Source organism: Acomys minous (genome assembly GCF_964271855.1).
Source record: "Acomys minous genome assembly, chromosome: 5".
NCBI lineage: Eukaryota > Metazoa > Chordata > Mammalia > Rodentia > Muridae > Acomys > Acomys minous.
In genome coordinates, this window is record NC_140494.1 from 99,738,697 (window position 1) to 99,758,566 (window position 19,870).

General features: G+C 38.1%; 2 protein-coding genes across 2 annotated transcripts in view; both read left to right on the forward strand.

Moving 5' to 3' along the window:
* Window positions 1–202: 202 nt before the first annotated feature.
* Window positions 203–19,870, forward strand: part of LOC311598305 (olfactory receptor 8G50-like) — a gene marked incomplete at both ends in the record, with an annotated part of 29,382 nt that continues 9,714 nt past the window's right edge. The window contains one exon of the mRNA XM_084783339.1: window positions 203–530. Coding sequence (XP_084639465.1) covers window positions 203–530 — 328 coding nt within the window. The remainder of the gene's footprint in view (window positions 531–19,870) is intronic.
* Window positions 16,065–17,009, forward strand: LOC311598310 (olfactory receptor 8G50; the record flags this gene model as incomplete). The annotated part of the gene is made up of 1 exon (XM_084783344.1): window positions 16,065–17,009. The coding sequence occupies exon 1, from the start codon at window positions 16,071–16,073 to the stop codon at window positions 17,007–17,009; it is 939 nt and encodes a 312-aa protein (XP_084639470.1). The 5' UTR covers window positions 16,065–16,070.

A 19,870-nucleotide genomic window follows, 5' to 3' on the forward strand; every position in this document is an offset into this window, starting at 1 on the left:
ATGGACTACAGATAAATATAGATACACTAGATATTTATTTGCATGTCTCATGTTAATGTCTTAAAACGTAACAAACATGAAGAGATATTGGAAACAAAAGAAAACAGAATAAAAAGATTTGAAATCCATATGACAATCAAGTGCAAAGTGATTTAAAAAAAAAATCTTTTTCTCACTCTCAACACAGAATGTCTAGGAAGAAATGGCTGAAGGCAATCAGTCCACAGTGACTGAGTTCATCCTCGCCGGGCTCACAGACAAACCAGAGCTGCAGCTGCCCCTCTTCCTTCTCTTCCTTGGCATCTACCTGTTTACAGTGCTGGGGAACCTGGGCATGATCATCCTGATTCTGCTCAGCTCTCACCTGCACACCCCCATGTACTTCTTCCTCAGAAGCCTGTCCTTCATTGACCTCTGTTATTCCACTGTCATTATCCCCAAAATGCTGGTGAATTTTGTGACAGAGAAAAACATCATTTCCTACCCCGAGTGCATGACTCAGCTCTACTTCTACATAGTCTTCGTGATATGTGAGTGCTTTCTGTTGTCTGCAATGGCATATGACCGTTATGTTGCCATCTGTAACCCCTTGATGTACAATGTCACCATGTCTTACCAAGTCTGTTTCTGGATGGTAGGTGGGGTGTATGCAATAGGCTTTTTTGAAGCCACGGTTAACACTGCCTGCATGCTACAAGTGATTTTCTGTAAGGCTAATGTAGTAAACCACATCTTCTGTGATCTTTATCCATTGCTGCAACTTGCTTGCTCCAATATGTTTGTCACTGAGGTAGTAGTTCGGTGCCTCAGTACTTTAAATTTTTGTGTTCCAACTCTGACCATTGTGAGCTCTTATAGTTTGATCATCGCCAAAATCATCCACATTAAATCCACTGGGAGCAGATTCAAAGCCTTCAGCACCTGCAGCTCCCACTTCTCTGCTGTTGCTGTCTTCTTCGGTTCTCTGGCATTCATGTACTTTCAGCCACCATCTGCCAGCTCCAAAGATCAAGGAAAAGTGTCCTCTGTATTTTATACTACTGTTGCACCCATGCTGAACCCCCTAATCTACAGCCTGAGGAATAAGGATGTCAAACTTGCTATAAATAAGTTGCTACAAAAGAAGAGACCTCATATGTAAAAAAAAAATATTTTCTGTTAGAAAAGAGTTCTTTTATCTACAATTTTGATTTAAAAATAATCTGAGATAGCAATGCATGTAAAAATCTTGAAATTGGGCTTTCTTCCTGGTTATTAAAAAATGTCAAGAATTGAATCCAACATTTTCAGATGGAGGAAGCAATTTTGGAGTAAACAAGAGTATATCAACTTGAAGCTAACTACAACACATCTAAGTATTTTTCAAAAGAGTTCCAAAGTCTTCCTGTAGTTCATTGTGTTTTAATGTGTGTTGGATATGGCTCTTTTCTGAAAATATTTACTTTTCTTCTTTAAGAGAATAAACACATGTGTTAGAAAGTCTTCTGTTTTCTGGTGTGTGTGTGTGTGTGTGTGTGTGTGTGTGTGTGTGTGTGTGTGACCTTTCTAAATTGAGTGTCCTATCAATTATATCTGAAAGAATTATCTCTAAAATAAGGAGACTTTGCAAAAACGAATAGATCCAATTTATCACTTCTAAACCCTCCTTAGAAGATAGAACTGTGTTGGGGAATACAAAACATATTAGAAATAATACTGTTTTTGCCTTCAGGAAGCAACACTGAAAACATTGAATAAGACTATTCACGTCTGCTCATGTTCATACACTGTTGCCATAGTTATTGAAGCAGATTAGGATCATTGCTATTGTCTTTGTTTTCCTGAAAGTTCTACACTATTTTCCTTTATTTAAAATAATGTATGCACTTTCCTAAGACCACATCTTAGAATCTCAGTTTCAGAAGTGATAGATAAGTTCAATATTGTGCTCTTTTTTATATTGAAAAATTAAAACTGAAAACTTAGTGTCTATCTAATTACATGTATTATTCATACCCCCAAACTAACTATCCTCTCTGGGTTCCTAATTTGCATGGAAGAGACTTACACCCAATAAATTATATTTTCTCATACTCACCCAATTAAGTTCTGTGTCAAATAGTATAAACATCAGAAAGTCTCAGTATCTTTTGGTGGTATCCACATTTCATGTCTTCTCCTAAAGACTTCAACAGCAGCAATGTGGCTTTTCTAGGACAGATTCTCCTAGAATAAAGCACTACTATGCTGCTTGGAAACTTGTAGATCTCATGATTTCTGGGAGCCTCAACGCCTTTAAATGAGGTACATTAAGGGGACAAGCATGGAGATTTCCAAACAGCACATGGTACGCATGCTCACTGTATTAATCTGTGTACAGAATAGAATCACTGAAGCTTTTACTCCTCTTCCCAGTGTTAACTTGTATGTATGTATGTATGTATGTATGTATGTATGTATGTATGTATATATGTATGTATGTATGTATGTATGTATGTATGTATGTATGTATGATTTGTTTTTCTATCTCTTTATTTTAAACCTGTTTACCTTGCACCTATTATTTCAGCTAAATCCTACAATATGCAAAGAATATTGATGGTTTTTCCTTCAGTGTTCCTTCAAGTATATGACAAGACACCCTTTTGCCATGTCTATTCTACCTCACCTTGTAACACCAAAGCTAGAAACAAGAAGAGAACATTCTATTTAAAAACAAAATAAGCGCCAGAGGGTCCTAGAAGCCTACAAGTAGAACATTATGATAGGTAGATTTGGGCCCAGGGGTCCCGCTCAAACTAAGGCACCAGCCAAGGACAATACAGGCGGTAAACCTTAAGCCCCTACCCAGATCTAGCCAATAGACAGAACACTCCCCACAGTAGAGTGGAGAGTGGGATATGACTTTCTCACATACTCTGGTGCCTCACCTTTGACCATATCCCCTGGACGGGGAGACCTGGTGGCAATCAGAGGAAGGACAGCAAGTTACCAAGAAGAGACTTGATACCCTATGATCATATAGAGGGGGAGGTAATCCCCCTCAGGAACAGTCATAGGGGAGGGGAATAAGGGGAAATTGGGAGGGAGGGAAGAATGGGAGGATACAAGGGATGGGATAACCATTGAGATGTAACAAGAATAAATTAATAAAGGAGGAAAAAAAATAAAATAAAATAAAAACAAAATAAGGAAAATCAATAAGATAGAAACACCTTTAGCCAAACTAACTAAAAGCAGAAAGTATCCAAATTAATGAAATCAGAAATGAAAAGGGGACATAACAACAGACACTGAGGAAATCCAAAGAATCATTGGGTCTTACTTCAAAAGTCTATACTCCACAAAATTAGAAAATCTAAAGGAAACAGGTAAACAAAGTCTTATAACCCCTAAGAAAATAAAAGCACTCATTAAAATTCTCCCAAACAAACAAACTAAAAAAACCTCTAGGCCAGAATGTTTTACTGCAGCATGTTATCATACTTTCAAAGAAGAGATAATACCAATACTCCTCAAACGATTCCACAAAAAAGAAACAAAAGGAACACTGCCAAACTCAGACTCATTCTTTGAGATCACAGTCACCCAGATACCTAAGCCACACGAAGACAATAAAGAGTGAGAGTTTCAAGATCCTAATTTAACCATTCTCTGAGAGGCCCCACCCAGCAGCTGATCAAATCAGATGCTGAGACTCACATGATATTACCAGTACTTACCAGTACTATGTGATTATTTGATTTTGGAAAACACACTCAAAGTCATGATCAGATACATGGGTTCAGATATATGGAGGAAGCAGTTCTGGGATGCTCCTGTGTTCATCCACCAAGAGTTAACTGTAGCACCTCAAGGTAGTTTTAAATCCCTTCAAAGCCTTCTTTGTTTATCTGGAGCCTAACTATTTTCTAGTGATACTTATTCCTCTTACTTTAGGGAATGGTTTTGGTTAGTATGATTTGATAGTTTCAATATTTTGTGTGATTAGCCTTTAAAATTAAGTCTATTAGCAACTATTTCTGAATGTGATCTCTAAAATAAATAATTTTAGTAAAAATAATTTTATATTAAATAAATTATCTGATTCTCACTAGTACATAGGCTTACCGTGGTAACGGTAACATGAGGAAAATTTTGGTTCCTCCCCACAAGGAACTGATATTGTGTGAGACAATGCTCAGTGTGATACAAATTTCCCACAATCTCACACACTGTACACTCTTCCTCCATCCAGTATTGGAGTTTGTTTTGCTAAGTGTCTTGTATCACTCTCCCTTGTTTCAAAGAATGAATTAATTATCAGAAAACAATATTTTAGAATCTCATATTCAGAAATTGCCTTCTTAGCACAATTTGAGATAGTGTCTCCCCGTGTTGCCCTAGCTGGCCTATAACATAGTATATAGACCAGAATGTCCCGGAACTTGTAGTGATCACCTCCCTCTACATCCAAAGTGCTGGGAATAAAGATGTGAAGCAGCACGTGTATCCTTTTTGTTTTATTTTGTTCTGTTTAGGCTCTTGGTTTTTTTTTCTGTATTATGTAACAAATGCATATGTGTAGTTTATTCATTCATATTGAAACATTAAATCTGCAATAAGTGTTTCACTGAAGGGAAGTAACACACATCACCTAAAATGGACTAGCCATTCTGGGGGGGAAATACATTCAAAGAAGAGCCCACCAATAAAAAATTTTCCTTTTCTAACACTCAAGAATGCAGGAAGTCTTATGGAAGAGTTAGAGAATAGAATGACCTGGAAGAGTCTGGAGCTCCACAAAAAGACCAATAGTGCCACCAAATCCAGGAAGAGGATGGGGGTGCAGCTGAGACTGATGTACCAACCAAGGACCATGCATGGTGAGGACCTAGACTTTCTGCTCAGATGTTGTAGATAGGCAGCACAGTCTGCTTGTGGGTCCCATACATAATATGGGGAATAAGGACTACTTCTGACATGGATTCTGGACCCCACACATTGATCACTTCCCCCTGGTGTGGCCGTCATGGCAGGCCACAGAGGAAGAGGATACAGGCAGTCTAGATAAGACTTGATAGGCTGAGGTCAGAAAGAGGGCTCCCCTTTCTGAGGACTAGGGGAGAGAGAGTGGAACTAGAAGGCAACGAGAGAAGGGGCTACAATTAGGTTGTAAAGTAAACAAATTAAAATTTAAAAATTAGGCTTATAGGACCCTCTGGATTCTTCTATTTCCCCATTCTCCCATGCTTCTCTCACGTAGAGTCCCAATAGGATGTCCTCCCCTCTGACCCACTTTCCTGGTAAATGAAGACTTTCATGGGACATGCCCCTTGGGCTAGTGTCCAGATATAAGTGAGTATATACCATTTGCCTCTTTCTGCTTCTGGGTTAACTCACTCATGATCATTTCTAGTTCAATCCATTCGTCCATAAATTTCAAGAATTCCTTGTTTTTAATAGCTGAGTAGTATTCCATCATGTAAATGTACCACAGTTTCTTTATCCATTCTTCTACAGAGGACACTTAGGCTGTTTCCATGTTCTGGCTATTATGAATAAGGCTGCTATGAACATGGTTGAGCAAATATTCTTGTTGTGTGCTGGAGCATCTTCTGGGTATATTCCAAGGAGTGGAATAGCTGGGTCTTGAGGAAGCCTTATTTCTGGTTTTCTGAGATAGTGAGATAGCACCAGATAGATTTCCAAAAGTGACTGTACTAGTTTTCATTCCCACCAGCAATGAAGGAGTTTTGCTTTCTCTCCACAGCCTCACCAGCATGTGATGTTGCTTGAATTTACAACCCCTAGCCAGATCTAGCCAATGGAAAGGACATTCTTCACAGTTGAGAAGAGTAGTGGAGACTGACTTTCACATGAACTCTGGTGCCCCATATTTGACCACATCCCCTGGATGGGGAGGCCTGGTGGCACTCAGAGGAAGGATTGCAATCTACCAAGAAGAGACTTGATACCCTATGAGCATATACAGGGGGAAGAGGTCCCCCTCAGGAACAGTCATAGGGGACGGGAGTAGGGGGAAAATGGGAGGGAAGGAGGAATGGGAGGATACAAGAGATGGGATAACAATTTAGATGTAATATGAATAAATTAATATAATATATTTTAAAATAAAAATAAAATAACAAAATTAAAGAAAATGAAGAAATGAAGCTCATATTAAAGGACTTGAAGACATGAGGAAGAAAGCTTTAGTTTTCTTGGATTATCATCATCTCCAGCTAAGAGCCGCATCATCTCTTTGACATCTTTTTTTTGCACAACCCACATGCCTCCTTCTCCTTGAAGCAGCAGAACCTACATGACTTTCCTCATTTCTCCATGAAGAGTTTCTCAGACTCAACCATAATTAAATATTTGTTTTCAGCTTGCTTCAAAATATGATGGAAATGTGTCCTGTCACCTTTGCTTCACTGTATGCTGTCAAAAATTGTAATGAGAAAAGTCCATTCCTCTGTTTGAAATCATAAACACATATTTGCTATCAAATATTATTACAGACTAATAGATATCAAAAGCATTGATAATTTTAAAAACCTAAACATTCTATAATGAAACATTATGATAGGCTTAGATAATAAACTCATGCACAGTTTGACTTTTATTTCTCTGATACAAAATTTCCATCCATTTGGGGGACAATATGGTAGCAAAAGGGTCACCATCACAGCATTCCAGAAGGCAGATAGTGATATAAAATGTGAACTAGGATAATATGCTTCCCATGGGACCTATTTCCTACAGCTGCACCCCACCTTCCAAATTTTCCAGAACCCTGCAAAATAAGAGATGGCTAGGGACAAGTTTTCAGGACATCATGTATAGGAGACATTTCAGATTAAATTGTAATATATAATAAAAAAGTATCCCTGTATCACTGGTTTCTCTTACCTATATTAGGAAGAAATACGTATGACACCCAACAAGATTATCTAATACAGGAAGCTCTACAATAAAACAGTGGATGTTCTATGGACAGCAAACTGCTCTTAATCTCACCCTCTCAGCTACAGGCAAGCTTAGGGTCTAAAAAATAGAAGTGATTTTTCCGGTACTGTTCAGCCACAAAAATCTTGAGATCAATAGGTAGAAATCTGTAAATGTCTCAATTCACAAAACACTAGAACCTGAATTCTTTCAGTAGATAGACTATAGAAGTATATGTTTTCACAGTTATTTTTTAACACATCGTCATGATCTGTGCCCATGCATGCTTTAAGCTCATATGGTAACCCTGGTGGTCCTTCCATGAACACCCTTCACTATGCATCCTTCTCACTGGGCAGATTAGAGGCATGTGTACCTTTGACTCATTATAAAGTTCCTTAATTTGAGATCATTTTCAGTAAAATGTTGACATTTCAGAGAGGACATGATATGTCTCAGTGGATAAGAGAGATTGATGCACAAGCATATAGATCTAAATTTATCAACCAAATAAAAAAAGGTTAGTGTGGCAGTGTACCCCAACCCTAGAGCTGGGAGAGAGATAGACAGGAGGCCTCTCAGTCTAACCAAAATTTTATAATATCCCAAACCCCAGATTCAGCAAGAGACCTTGACTTTAGGAAATATGGAGTACAGTAATAAAAGTCACTGATGCTCAGCCCTAAGTAGACCATAGTAAAAAGCCCTCCAAGTGTTTAGGTATCACATCAGAATAGAAAGCCATAAGAGCAAAAAAGTCAGATGTGATGAATGACAAGAACACATCATTTGAAGGACATTTGTATGTATGCAATCATAGAGACTGGGACAGCATGTCTAAGACCTGCACAAGGTCAAGTCATACAAAATCCTAACAGTAGTGGAGGGGGCATAAAATCCCACCTGTACCTGAGCGGCTACTGAGGAGGGGCTGGGAGAGGTATAGCTTTCTTTAAAGTCAGCCATACTCCTTTGGATGGTCCACACAGAAGGGTGAGTAGATGAGTAATACAAATTGCACTCCATGGGTTTTTAAAAAACATGAATGAGGCCCCAAAGTTCAGCGGGTTTGGAGTGAGGAGGTGTGTTTGAGAAGAGATGAGAGAGAGGATTTAACATAATAAAAATACAATGTATAAAATCATCAAAGCTCATTCTTCACATGGGGGAGAACAAAGACTGCCTCTGATAAGAACTCTGGTGTCTGTGATTTGGTCACTGCCACTTAGGGGAGAGGCCCTGTGGGAACACGTAGGAAGGGGATGCAAGCCATCCAGATGAGACCTGATAGGCTGAGGTTAGACGGTGGGGGGGACAGGATGCCACCTGTTAAAGGTCTAGGGAGGGGAATAGAGCAGAAAAGGAAAGGAAGGTGGGAACAGGAGGATGGGAGCAAAGGGATTACGATAAGCGCATAATGTAAATAATTACAGCGATAATTTTAAAAAATAAAAAATAAATATATAAAAAGAGATCATCAGAGAATTAACAAAATATCTTTAAAACCCAAAACAGCCAATATTGATGTTAATATTTGTTTATTTATACTCTGCTTTACTTCTATTTTCTTAATTTTTTTTCTCACCATCATTTTCGCTCTTGACAAATCCGTTCTAGTGGTTTAATTGCACTTAGTTTCCATGGCACTTGGGGCTCCTGTCTACTGTTCCAACTGTTCTTGTTTGTGATAAGTTTAATGGTGTTGAGACCACTAGTCAGCTATTGCTCAGAGTGGTGATCGTATTAGCCTGAGCTAATGCATTTTATGTTACTATGTTTTGTCGCCGGCAAACTACAAAAGCAAGTGTGGTTCTCCTCACACCGTATCAAGACCCACTGTGAGGGGTTGAGTGACTGTGCTCTGTTTATTTTAGAGCAGATTGTTTACACAAATCATTAGGAATTCCTCTGTATTGATGATTTGCCTCTTTGCCTCTTATCCCTTACTCGTTTATTTCTTTGCTTTGCATGTCTCTATGGATGCACAGATAGTAGTTTTTATTCAGATTAATTTTACACTACCAGTACATTTAGATTGGTCTTGAAGTTATTCAAGTTTGGACGTTAGAAACCTTTCTCTTTTTTTCTACTCTTCTTAGGTCTGTTTGACACCTCACATTAGATTAATCTAGAATTTTTGTTTTTGTTTTTGTTTTGCTTCCTGGCAAGAAAATATGTTCACATCTTGGATACTTTTGGCCTAAGATCAATATTATTAATTTATTCAAGAAGCTTTGGTTAAGTGAGGAAGAACAGCAAGGTCAGCACACCCATGCGAGCTGTGTGTGTGCTCACTGTTATTTTGGTGTAGTTGCTTCAAACCTCTGTGCAGACTCAATCAGGATTCATTTGTGTTCATACATAATGTTCCATATCATCAGTTTGTGCCATAGGCACTTTAGAAACCCCCATAGATTGCCTGTGGCCTTCCACTTCAGGAAACTTGGCTGCCATCACCCACTGCCTATGCATTTTACTGGCTCATTCTTAATTTTGGTTGTAGTATAGTAGTTACAGAATTTTCAACATGTATCTTTATGAAAACAGCCCTTTCAACAGTTCTATAAACTAAAGTGATTACTATTACAGCTTATTTTATCTTTAGTTTCATAGTTAGTACTCATTTCCAAACTTAACTTACAACAGCATGATCTTCTCGAGCCCTTTCCCTGAGGTTATATTTTAAAATGTCACAAAGCAATAAGAAAATAAATAAGTAACAACTTTTAAATTTTTTTCTTAAGATTTTATTTTCTTCCATTTATGTATATGAGTATATGTGTACTAATGTATAGGTACCCACGGAAGCCAGAAGAGGACATCATATTTTTCTGGAGCTAAAGTGGCACACATTTGTGAGAACATGGATACTGTGAAGTAAACTCAGTTCCTCTGCAAGAACAGTTATGTGGTCTTAACTGGTCAGTCATTGCTCCAGCCCCTGGTTAGAAACATGTAATAGCAGTCACAAATCCTTGTCTATTTCTCCGCCCCTTAAAATAACTGAAAAAACTAAACTCCAATATTTCAGAAACGATTTTCAAACTGGAATTTGTTGTAAAAAAAAAAAAAACTTTCTACAATTGCATCTCTAGACCTTCTATTCTAGTTTCTAACTTAATCATCGCTACAACTTCAAAAAAAAAAAAGAATTTTACTTATGGGAATTATTGAGTGTTATAAAAAGGATAATAAAGGAAACTTTAATTGTTCTTGTCTCACAGCGATTCATCCCTTGTGGAAAGAAACCTTGGGAGAATTTCCTTTTACATATAATTTTACTGAAAATGTGGTATGAAATGCTACGTGACTATAACATCATTCAGGTACGTGGCTGGGGAAGCTATGAAGACATTCAGGACGGTGGATATGGACGTGCACAAGAACCATTCAGAACGAGAGGTTTGCCTGCCCATTCCTTAAATATATAGGAAGGCCAGTGGTTTTACTTTGGATTATAGGTTTCAAAAGAAAAGAAATAGGGAGCCTGTGAGTTTCATTTCTTATCACACCATCCCAGCATAAAATTTTACAGAACTCACATGAACTCTAGATCACAGCTGTTGCCAGAATTTCTTCACACTGGCTGACAGTGATCATTCATATTTCCAATGGCACATCAAAAGACAGGAATGACCTGACCATTTTCATATTTCTACCTATACTTATTCCATTCTTGTGCCTGATGAGTCTCGGTGCTACAAAAAATATGATCAAAGTAACACACAGTAAATGTAAAACCGATTTTTTAAAAATGTAAAACTGATTTGCTATTGGGTGTACAGATACTAGGTACAAATTACTTTTATATGTACAGTAAGCTTTAGTGGATAATTTCAATTTACAAAACATTGTTTTTAAATATGCATACAAATTAATATGGTTCGTCTGGTGCTATTTAATTTGTGTGCCTATCGTTTTCATTGTGTTGGATCCCTTGTTTCTTTTCATAAACTTTTTGAAATGATTAATTTACTTTTTTATGACCCAAACTTTTAACATTAAAACTTGTTATAGTAATACTTGCTATCACTGAAAACTGTGCAGATTTGGGTAAGGTCTGTTAATCCCTTAGACTTCATTTTCACTTTTAAAAGCTTACATTGGCCCCATTCTACTCCAAGACTACAGCAGCCATGCTCCTGTGGACCTGTCATCATGGTGTTCTGTTGCTCTGCCTCATTGTCCCCTTCAGTATTAGAGCATCCTGAGGAGCAGAGACCCTGTCCTCTGTGTATTTCTATCCTGAATCCTCAGGACACCTTTTCTGCTATTCACTGTTAAATTGCTTTACTATCAATTCATAGTCACATCTAAGTAATATCTTCTTGGAACATTAATTAGGTGTTTATTATCTTAGTCTATAAATGTTGTAATAATTGTGTGAATAATATTAGATAAAATGTTGAAAAAATGTTTTCAAGATGATGAAATATAAATTCCTACAGGATAGTAAGTCAAATTTTCTAACCTTAAGGCACAAGTTTAGATGTTTCCTTGGTTCATATAACTGAGAGATACTGTTCTATTTTCAGGGACAATATAGCTGTGCAATATGCACAAGATGACTAAGGAAATTTAGCAGATAATTAAGATGATGAAAAACTATTTAACTAATTAAAACTTTGACTGTATTAGCATAGCAAGACCATACTGAAACAAACGCTCTGGATATGTCTTGGCAATTGTACATTTGTTATGAGTCATTGTAGTCTCTGAAAACAACCCAATGCTTATTTTCCAAAGGAAATCTTCTTTGAAACTACATAAAAACCCAGAGGATGTGCCAAGTGATATAATGCAGTGAAAGAAAGAAGAAACGTTAACCTACTTTTTATATATGAGGTAAGTATAAAAGCCAAATCCAAAGAAAAGAGCATAAAAGTGATCCCTAGAGTATGAGGTGTGGGCAACACAGGGAGGGCTTTCGAAATTGTTGCTAATTCTTACTAATTTTACATGAATAAAGTATGACCTTCTGTATAGTATACTGCTTGTGGTTTATAGTAAATCATTATTACACTTGCAGCTTATGGTAGTTCTCTCTTAATAAGAGTTCTGGAGCAAGGGTGCATTAGTGCACACCTGTAATCTCAGCACTGGGGAGGCAGAGGCGGTGGATAGCTCTGAGTTGAGGCCAGTCTGGTCTACAAAGCAAGTCCAGGACAGCCAGGGCAACACAGAGAAATCCTGTCTCAAGCCTCCCCGCCCAGTTTCTGAACACATTTAAAGAAAGATAGACAAATATTACCTAAAATCTTTTATTAGAGGATGCACACAATAATTACCTAGACTGTGACAATAATATCATGAGATTTGGATATACAAGAGCTGATAAACTTATGCATATCAAATGGTCATTGTTCATTGTATGTCATTTCTACTCAACGGCACTATTAAGATACATCCAAATAAAACATCATTTCATTAATCCATCTAGATATCTTGCTGATGACCCACTCATCAGACAAGGAGAGACTAATCAACTGATTCAGAGGAGGTTGCTTTTAATTATCTGCTAAGTTCAAAGGCATGCAACTAGACAGATGGCACTAGCAGAGCCAAATACAAAGCTGCAGGACTATGAGATTTTTGTGTGAAACAGACTGAGGTTAGCTTACTTAACTGTCATGGGTAAGGACCCCAGACTGCTCTCAAAGGCACAAAGGTAATGCAGATCCTGTGATGAGGACTAGTGTTCCCTTCCAGGGACAGCTTGTGAGAGGCAAAGATGACAGAAAGCCCAGCCATATTGCCAGTGAAACCATTAGAATTGTATAATGATATGTGCTTTAGTCTGTTATATGCTGATTTAACACAGTACCACATTCTAACGTAGACCATATGTAATGACCAGAAATTCATTTGTCTCTAGTCCCTAAATGCTTGGAAGTCTGACATCAGAGGGTGAAGAGTGCTGTGGTAGACAAGGAAGGGCAAAGGGTACACACGCTAGAGCACTGGAGTGTGCACACAGGAGACCAAGCTCAGTGTTATGTTAGGCACCTACACATGTGACAACTAACTTCCTCTCATCTTATTAAAGTGGTCTCCTTTAAAGGTTTTATTTCTCCACACTATTAATTTGGAAACTAAATTCCTATCACAACCTTGGGGGACACATTCAATCCATATACCTATGTATGTATATGGGTGATCTCTAATAGAGGTAAATGTGCATGATGTAAAGTTAACGAAGGTTTTGAGAGCAATGACTGGAACATATCAGTTAGAACATTAGTCTTCCTAACGAATCAATAACAGCTACTTCTAGACATTCCTCAAGCTAGAATTGGAGGTGGTAATCCTGGGCAGAAGATGGCCAGCTGGTAAGTTAGAAGAGGGTACATATAAGACAAGTTACTGAGAACATCATTTGATTTTTTTTGACAATCTCTTCAACCATCTGTGTTGCTGATCCCACTTAATAGTTCACTGCTTCTTGTTTTCTTTTGTTCTTTTTGCCCCTCTCATAAAAAATATAGAAGAAACATTTTAAGTTATGTGTCCTGGGTCTTCAACTCATTGTCAGTTAACTCATTGACAGTTAATAGTTACAAAGGTATGGATTTGAAAATATTGTATAGTGAGTAAACACACTGGCTATATAAGCATAGAGTCATTTTATTGTAGCTTCACAATTGGTGTGAAATGCTATTCCGTTGTGGTTTTGATTTGAAGTTTCTTAATAGCCAGTGATAACAATAGATTTTTTTTCCAGGTGATTATTAGGCACGTGTGCATCCCCAATAGAAGCATAACAATTCGCAGCTCCTGACCATTATAAATAACATCTTTTGTTCTTTTAATGGTTACACTGTGTGAGTTCTTTATGTATATTACTTTATTTTTCAGATATTTATTCCTCAGATATATTCCTTGAACCATTTTCCCATTCTATATGTCATATTTTCACATTATAAATTGTGTCTTTTAAAGCATATTTTAAATTATTTAAAAGATTTATTTATTATGTATACAATATTCTGCCTGCAAGCCAGGAGAGGGCATCAGATCTCATTATAGATGATTGTGAACCACCACATGATTGCAGGAAATTGAACTCATGATCTTTAGAAGAGATGTCAGTGCTCTTAACCTCTGAGCCATCTCTCCAACCCCCATATTTAAATTTTAGTAGTACTCAGTTTGATAATTTTGTATTATTGTCTTTTCTTTAGGTATCTTACAGAAAGACTATCATCAATTCCAAACTTGCAAGGATTTAGTCTACGGGTTTATCATCATCATCATCATCATCACCATTGTTATAGCTTTGGCTCTTATGCTTATTTTCAGTAACCATTTTAAATTAATTTTATTGATTAAGAGGAGTTATCTAATTATTTCAGTACCATATGTTAAAAATTACTATCCCTACTGAAATGTCATAAAACTTTTATATGGAATTAATTCCTTAAAGATGCCTGTATTTAGAATGTCAATTTTGTTTCATTTATTTGCGCATATATGCTTATGTCAATATGACATCACCTTGATATTGTAACACTTAAGCAGTTTCCAAGTTGGAAAAAGTACGGACTCCAACTTTGCTCATGTCTTTCAATTTTTTTCTGATTTTTTTGGGGGGCCACACACATTCTCCAGGCATTCTATGGTCTTCCTATGAGTATCTGCATAAATAGAGTAGTGATTTCACAGATTTGCACTGGATTTATGTGACATTTTAAAACTATTTCTCATTTTTATGAGGCTGAATCTTTGAATTCCATTTGCATATCTATAACTCCTTTCCATTACTTCTGGTTATAAGTACAATGTCTTTCATTTCTCTCATTCATGAGAATTTTACAAGTTTATATATTTAAAATAAGTTTTATAATTCTTTAAGTTTTCTTATTGATTTTGTTTTCTCACTGACTTTATACACTACTTCTATAGATATACAATTGGGTTTGTATGTCATTTAGAATTTTCTGTATATAACAGCATTGTTTATATGAAGACCTAACTTCATTTTGGCTTTATACATAAAAATATTCTTTTTTATTTTCTCAATTAATTGCTAAAAATAAGACTTCTGATTCAATACTGAATTTTTTAAACTGCAAGAAAGTTTTCTTTCACCTGTGAATTAATTTCCAATGGGAGTCTTCCAGTAGTATTGGTTAAGGACTCTTGTGAATGATATATATTTTTAATATAAAATATTCATATATCGAGTAGAAGAGAGTATTACAATTATGGTATATAAAGTCCCAAGGAAACAAAATCAAAGTAATCATACCTATTGTTCAAGAGCTTGAGACCAAACACAAACATACTCCTCTGGAATAGAACACAGATGGATGTTGATAGCTTAGATCTACCTGTCATTTGCATGTTGCAAGTTAGCAGATTATTAATTTTTGCCATCTAACATACACAAGTTATTGTCATAGAGCTGGTCATACCTGTTCACAAAGATTTGTGGTCCTGCTCAAACTAAGGCACCAGCCAAGGACAATACAGGCGGTAAACCTTAAACCCCTACCCAGATCTAGCCAATGGACAGAACACTCTCCACAGTAGAGTAGAGAGTGGGATATTACTTTCTCACATACTCTGGTGCCTCACCTTTGACCATGTCCCCTGGAGGGGGATACCTGGTGGCACTCAGAGGAAGGACAGCAGGTTACCAAGAAGAGACTTGATACCCTATGAGCATATACAGGGGGAAGTAATCCCCCTCAGGAACAGTCATAGGGGAGGGGAATAAGGGGAAAATGGGAGGGAGGGAAGAATGGGAGGATACAAGGGATGGGATAACCATTGAGATGTAACAAGAATAAATTAATAAAGGAGAAAAAAATTGGAAAAAAAAAGAATCCTCATTAAGTTACTAAAAGCCCAGGATTTGTTAATTTTTGACAGTCTTTCTTACAAAAATACTATCCATAAAATGTGAACAAAAGAAATTAATTTTGAAATTAAAATTTGGGAAGGAACTGCTTAAGCAATTTAAAAGAAGCTTTTAAAAGTACTTTAAAGGCACACATTTTCATTCCAATAATTGCCTATCATTTTATTTACCCAATTAAAATTCAAGTGCATTTAAAATAAATAAATAAATAAATTCTACATTATACTTCAATGTGTGGAAGGACAATAAATATCTAATTCCTATTTTTTTACTTCTTAAATAGAACTCCCAGGAAGAAATGGCAGATGGCAATCAGTCCACAGTGACTGAGTTCATCCTCGCTGGGCTAACAGATAAACCAGAGCTGCAACTGCCCATGTTCCTTCTCTTCCTTGGCATCTACCTAACCACAGTGCTGGGCAACCTGGGCATGATCATCCTGATTCTGCTCAGCTCCCACCTGCACACCCCCATGTACTTCTTCCTCAGCAGTCTGTCCTTCATTGACTTCTGTTATTCCACAATAATCACCCCCAAAATGCTTGTGAACTTTGTGGCAAAGAGGAACACCATCTCCTATCAGGAATGTATGACTCAGCTCTATTTCTTCATTTCTTTTGTTATATCTGAGTGTCACATGTTGGCTGCGATGGCATATGACCGCTATGTTGCCATTTGTAATCCCTTGCTCTACAGTGTCACCATGTCCTACCAAGTCTGTTCCTGGATGGTAGGTGGGGTGTATGGCATGGGCCTGATGGGTGCAGCGGTTCACACCCTGTGCATGCTAAGAGTGGATTTCTGTAAGGCTAATGTAATAAACCACTACTTCTGTGATCTTCTCCCATTGATGGAGCTTGCCTGCTCCAGTACGTATGTCAATGAGGTAGTACTCCTGTGTCTCAGTGCTTTCAATATCTTTATTCCAACCCTGACCATCCTGGGCTCTTATATCTTCATCATAGCTAGCATCCTCCGGATCAAATCCACTGAGGGAAGATTCAAAGCCTTCAGTACTTGTAGCTCCCACTTCTCTGCAGTGGCTGTCTTCTTTGGTTCCCTGGCATTCATGTACCTACAGCCCTTCTCAGTCAGCTCCAAAGACAAAGGCAAAGTGTCCTCTGTGTTCTATACTACAGTTGTGCCCATGCTAAACCCCATGATCTACAGCCTAAGGAACAGAGATGTCAAAATTGCTCTAAATAAGTTACTTCAAAAAAAGAAGGTCTGCATGTAAAAACATATTCGCCACAGCAAAAAATATACCATGGATTATATAAGAGATTTGTTTAGGAAAGAGTACAGAAACAAGAACGTTGTGTCCAGCCATGAAATTATTGCTAATATGATATTATTTTGGTGGGAAAAAAGAAGATTGTCAGGGAGGGATAGATTTACATCTTCTTACACAAGAAAAAAAAATCCTTGAGTGTCTGAGAGTTCACCCATAGAGAGTAACCTATAGAACTTATAAGCATATTTTTAAATCCATTGATGCATTTTATGGTTAATTTTCCTTTTTGTGTAGAACATGGCTTTTTAGGCTAATATTACTTCTCCTATTTGATGAATAAATACACTTGATCATGTTGTTTTATAGTCTCCATATTTTGACTGTCTGACATTGTTCTTTTTATTATTTTTAATTAATTTATTTATTTGCATATCATTCAAATGCTCCCCTTCTTCCTTTCCTCCTAGTCCTCCCTCCCACTCACCCCCATCCTTCCACCTCCTGCCATCCTCCTGTCCTCCACCTCACCTCAGAAAAAGCTCAAAAAAAGGGAGACTTCCCATGGATATTAACCTGCCCAACACAACATATCAAGTTGCAGTAAACTTCTCACATACTTTCCCACCATGACTAGGTAAGGCAACCATCTAGGAAAAAGAGATCTAAAGATAGGCAACAAATCATATACAGGTCTTGCTCCAGCTGTTTGGAGTCCCACATGAAGATCAAGCTGTTACATATGTGCCAAGGGCCTAGGTCCACCCCATACATGCTTTCTGTTTGGTGGTGCACTTTCTGTGAGCCACAATGGGTCCAGAATAGATGATTCTGTATGTTTTCTTGCAGTGTCCTTGAGCTATCTGGGTCCTTCAATCTATCTCCCCCTATTCCAGAGAATTCCCCAAGCTCTGTCCAATTCTTGGCTGTGGGTTTCCATATCGGTTTCCATTAGTTGTTGGGTGAAGCCTTGCAGAGGCAAGCCATGCCTGGCACCATTAAGGAAGTACAGCAGAATATCATTAATAGTTTCAGGGGTGGGTTATCTCTCTGACACAGGTCTCAGGCTGGCCAGTCATTGGTTGGCCATTCTTTCAATCTCTGCTCCATCTTTACCCTTGTACATCTTGTTGGTAGGAGAAATAGTGTGTTGAAGGTTTTGTGGCTGATCTGGTGTCCCGGTTCCTTCATTGGAGGTCTATTCTGGCCACAGGAGATGACCATTTCAGGCTCAATATTCTCCATTGCTGGGAGTTTCAGCCAGGGTCACCTTTACAGATTCCCAGGAGCCTCCATTGTCCTAGGTTTCTAGCTCATCCCAAAGATTCTACCCCCAATTCCAGTTCTCCCTCCCATATTTTCTCCCTCTGCCTCCATATTTGATCCCTCCTCCAATGCCCCTGCACCCCTCCTCCACACCAATTCTTCCCTCCATTCCCTCCATCCCCACTAGATGTCCACTTTGATTCTAGGGCCCCCTGCCTGACCATACTACTTCTTAGCTTCTTTGGGTCTGTGGATTGTAGCATAGTTATCTTGTACTTTATGGCTAAAATCCACTTATAAGTGAGTACATGTTTGTCTTTCTCAGTCTGGGTTACCTCACTCAGGATGATCTTTTCTAGATCCATCATTTGCCTGCAAATTTCATGGTTTCCTTGTTTTTAATACCTGGATAGTATCCCATTGTGTAAATTTACCACAGTTCCTTTCTCCACTCTTCAACTGAAAGACATCGAGGTTGTTTCCAGTTTCTAGCTATTATGAATAAAGCATCTATGAACATAGTTGAGCAGATGTCCTTGTGGTACGATGAAACATCTTTTCGATATATGCCTATGATGGGATATCTGGGTCCTGATGTAGCACTATACCCAATTTTCTGAGAAAGCACCATATTGATTTCCAAAGTGGTTGTAAAAGTTTGCACTCCTACCAGCAATGGAGAAGTGTTCCCCTTCCTCAGCATCCTCAGCAGCATGTGCTGTCGCTTGAGTTATCGATCTTGGTCATTCTGACATGTGTAAGATGAAATCTCAACATCATTTTGATTTGCATTTCCCTGATGATAAAGTATGTTGAACAAAGAAATCATGAAAATTTCAGGCAACTGGATGGAACTAGAAAAGATTGTCCTGAGTGTAGTAACCCAGACTCTGAAAGATACACTTGGTATGTACTCACTTTAAGTGAATCTTAGTCATAAGGTAAAAGATAAACATACTACAATACACAAAGCCAAAGAAGATGAGTAACAAAGAGGACCCAGTGGGCCATGCTTAAATCTCACCCAGAACGGGAAATAGAATAGACAGAGGTAGTAGATGAAGAGAAAGAACAAGGTAGGAGAGGGTGCACAAAGAGAAATAAGGGTACAGGAAAGCTGGGGGAATGGAATGAGGGAAGAGGGAGATGGGAAGAGGAGAACCGAAGGTCTGCATAGAAAAGAGGAAGTGTGGTGGGAGCATCTCTGTGATAAGCTCCAGGTCTAAGTCAAAATAGGCTCCTGAGAGGACAGGATGGGGACTCGGGCAGAGACTATTAGTAGCAGGGGACATAGAAACTAAAGGGGATACCATCTAACTAGACAAGTCTCCTAGGAGAGGTAGAGGAACACACACTCCACCCACAAAACCATCAAGCCAAAACTCACCCTGCCTACAAGATATGCAGGGATAAAGATAGACCAGATAGAGCACAGATTGAGGAAATGTCCAACCAATGCCTGGCCCACCCCAAGACCCACCCCATGGAAAAGAGGCAACCACTGACACTATTAATGATACTCTGCTATGATTGCAGACTTGACCCTAATATAGTTGTCCTCGGTGGTGCTACACCCAGGAGCACTTTAAACCAGGTGCTGA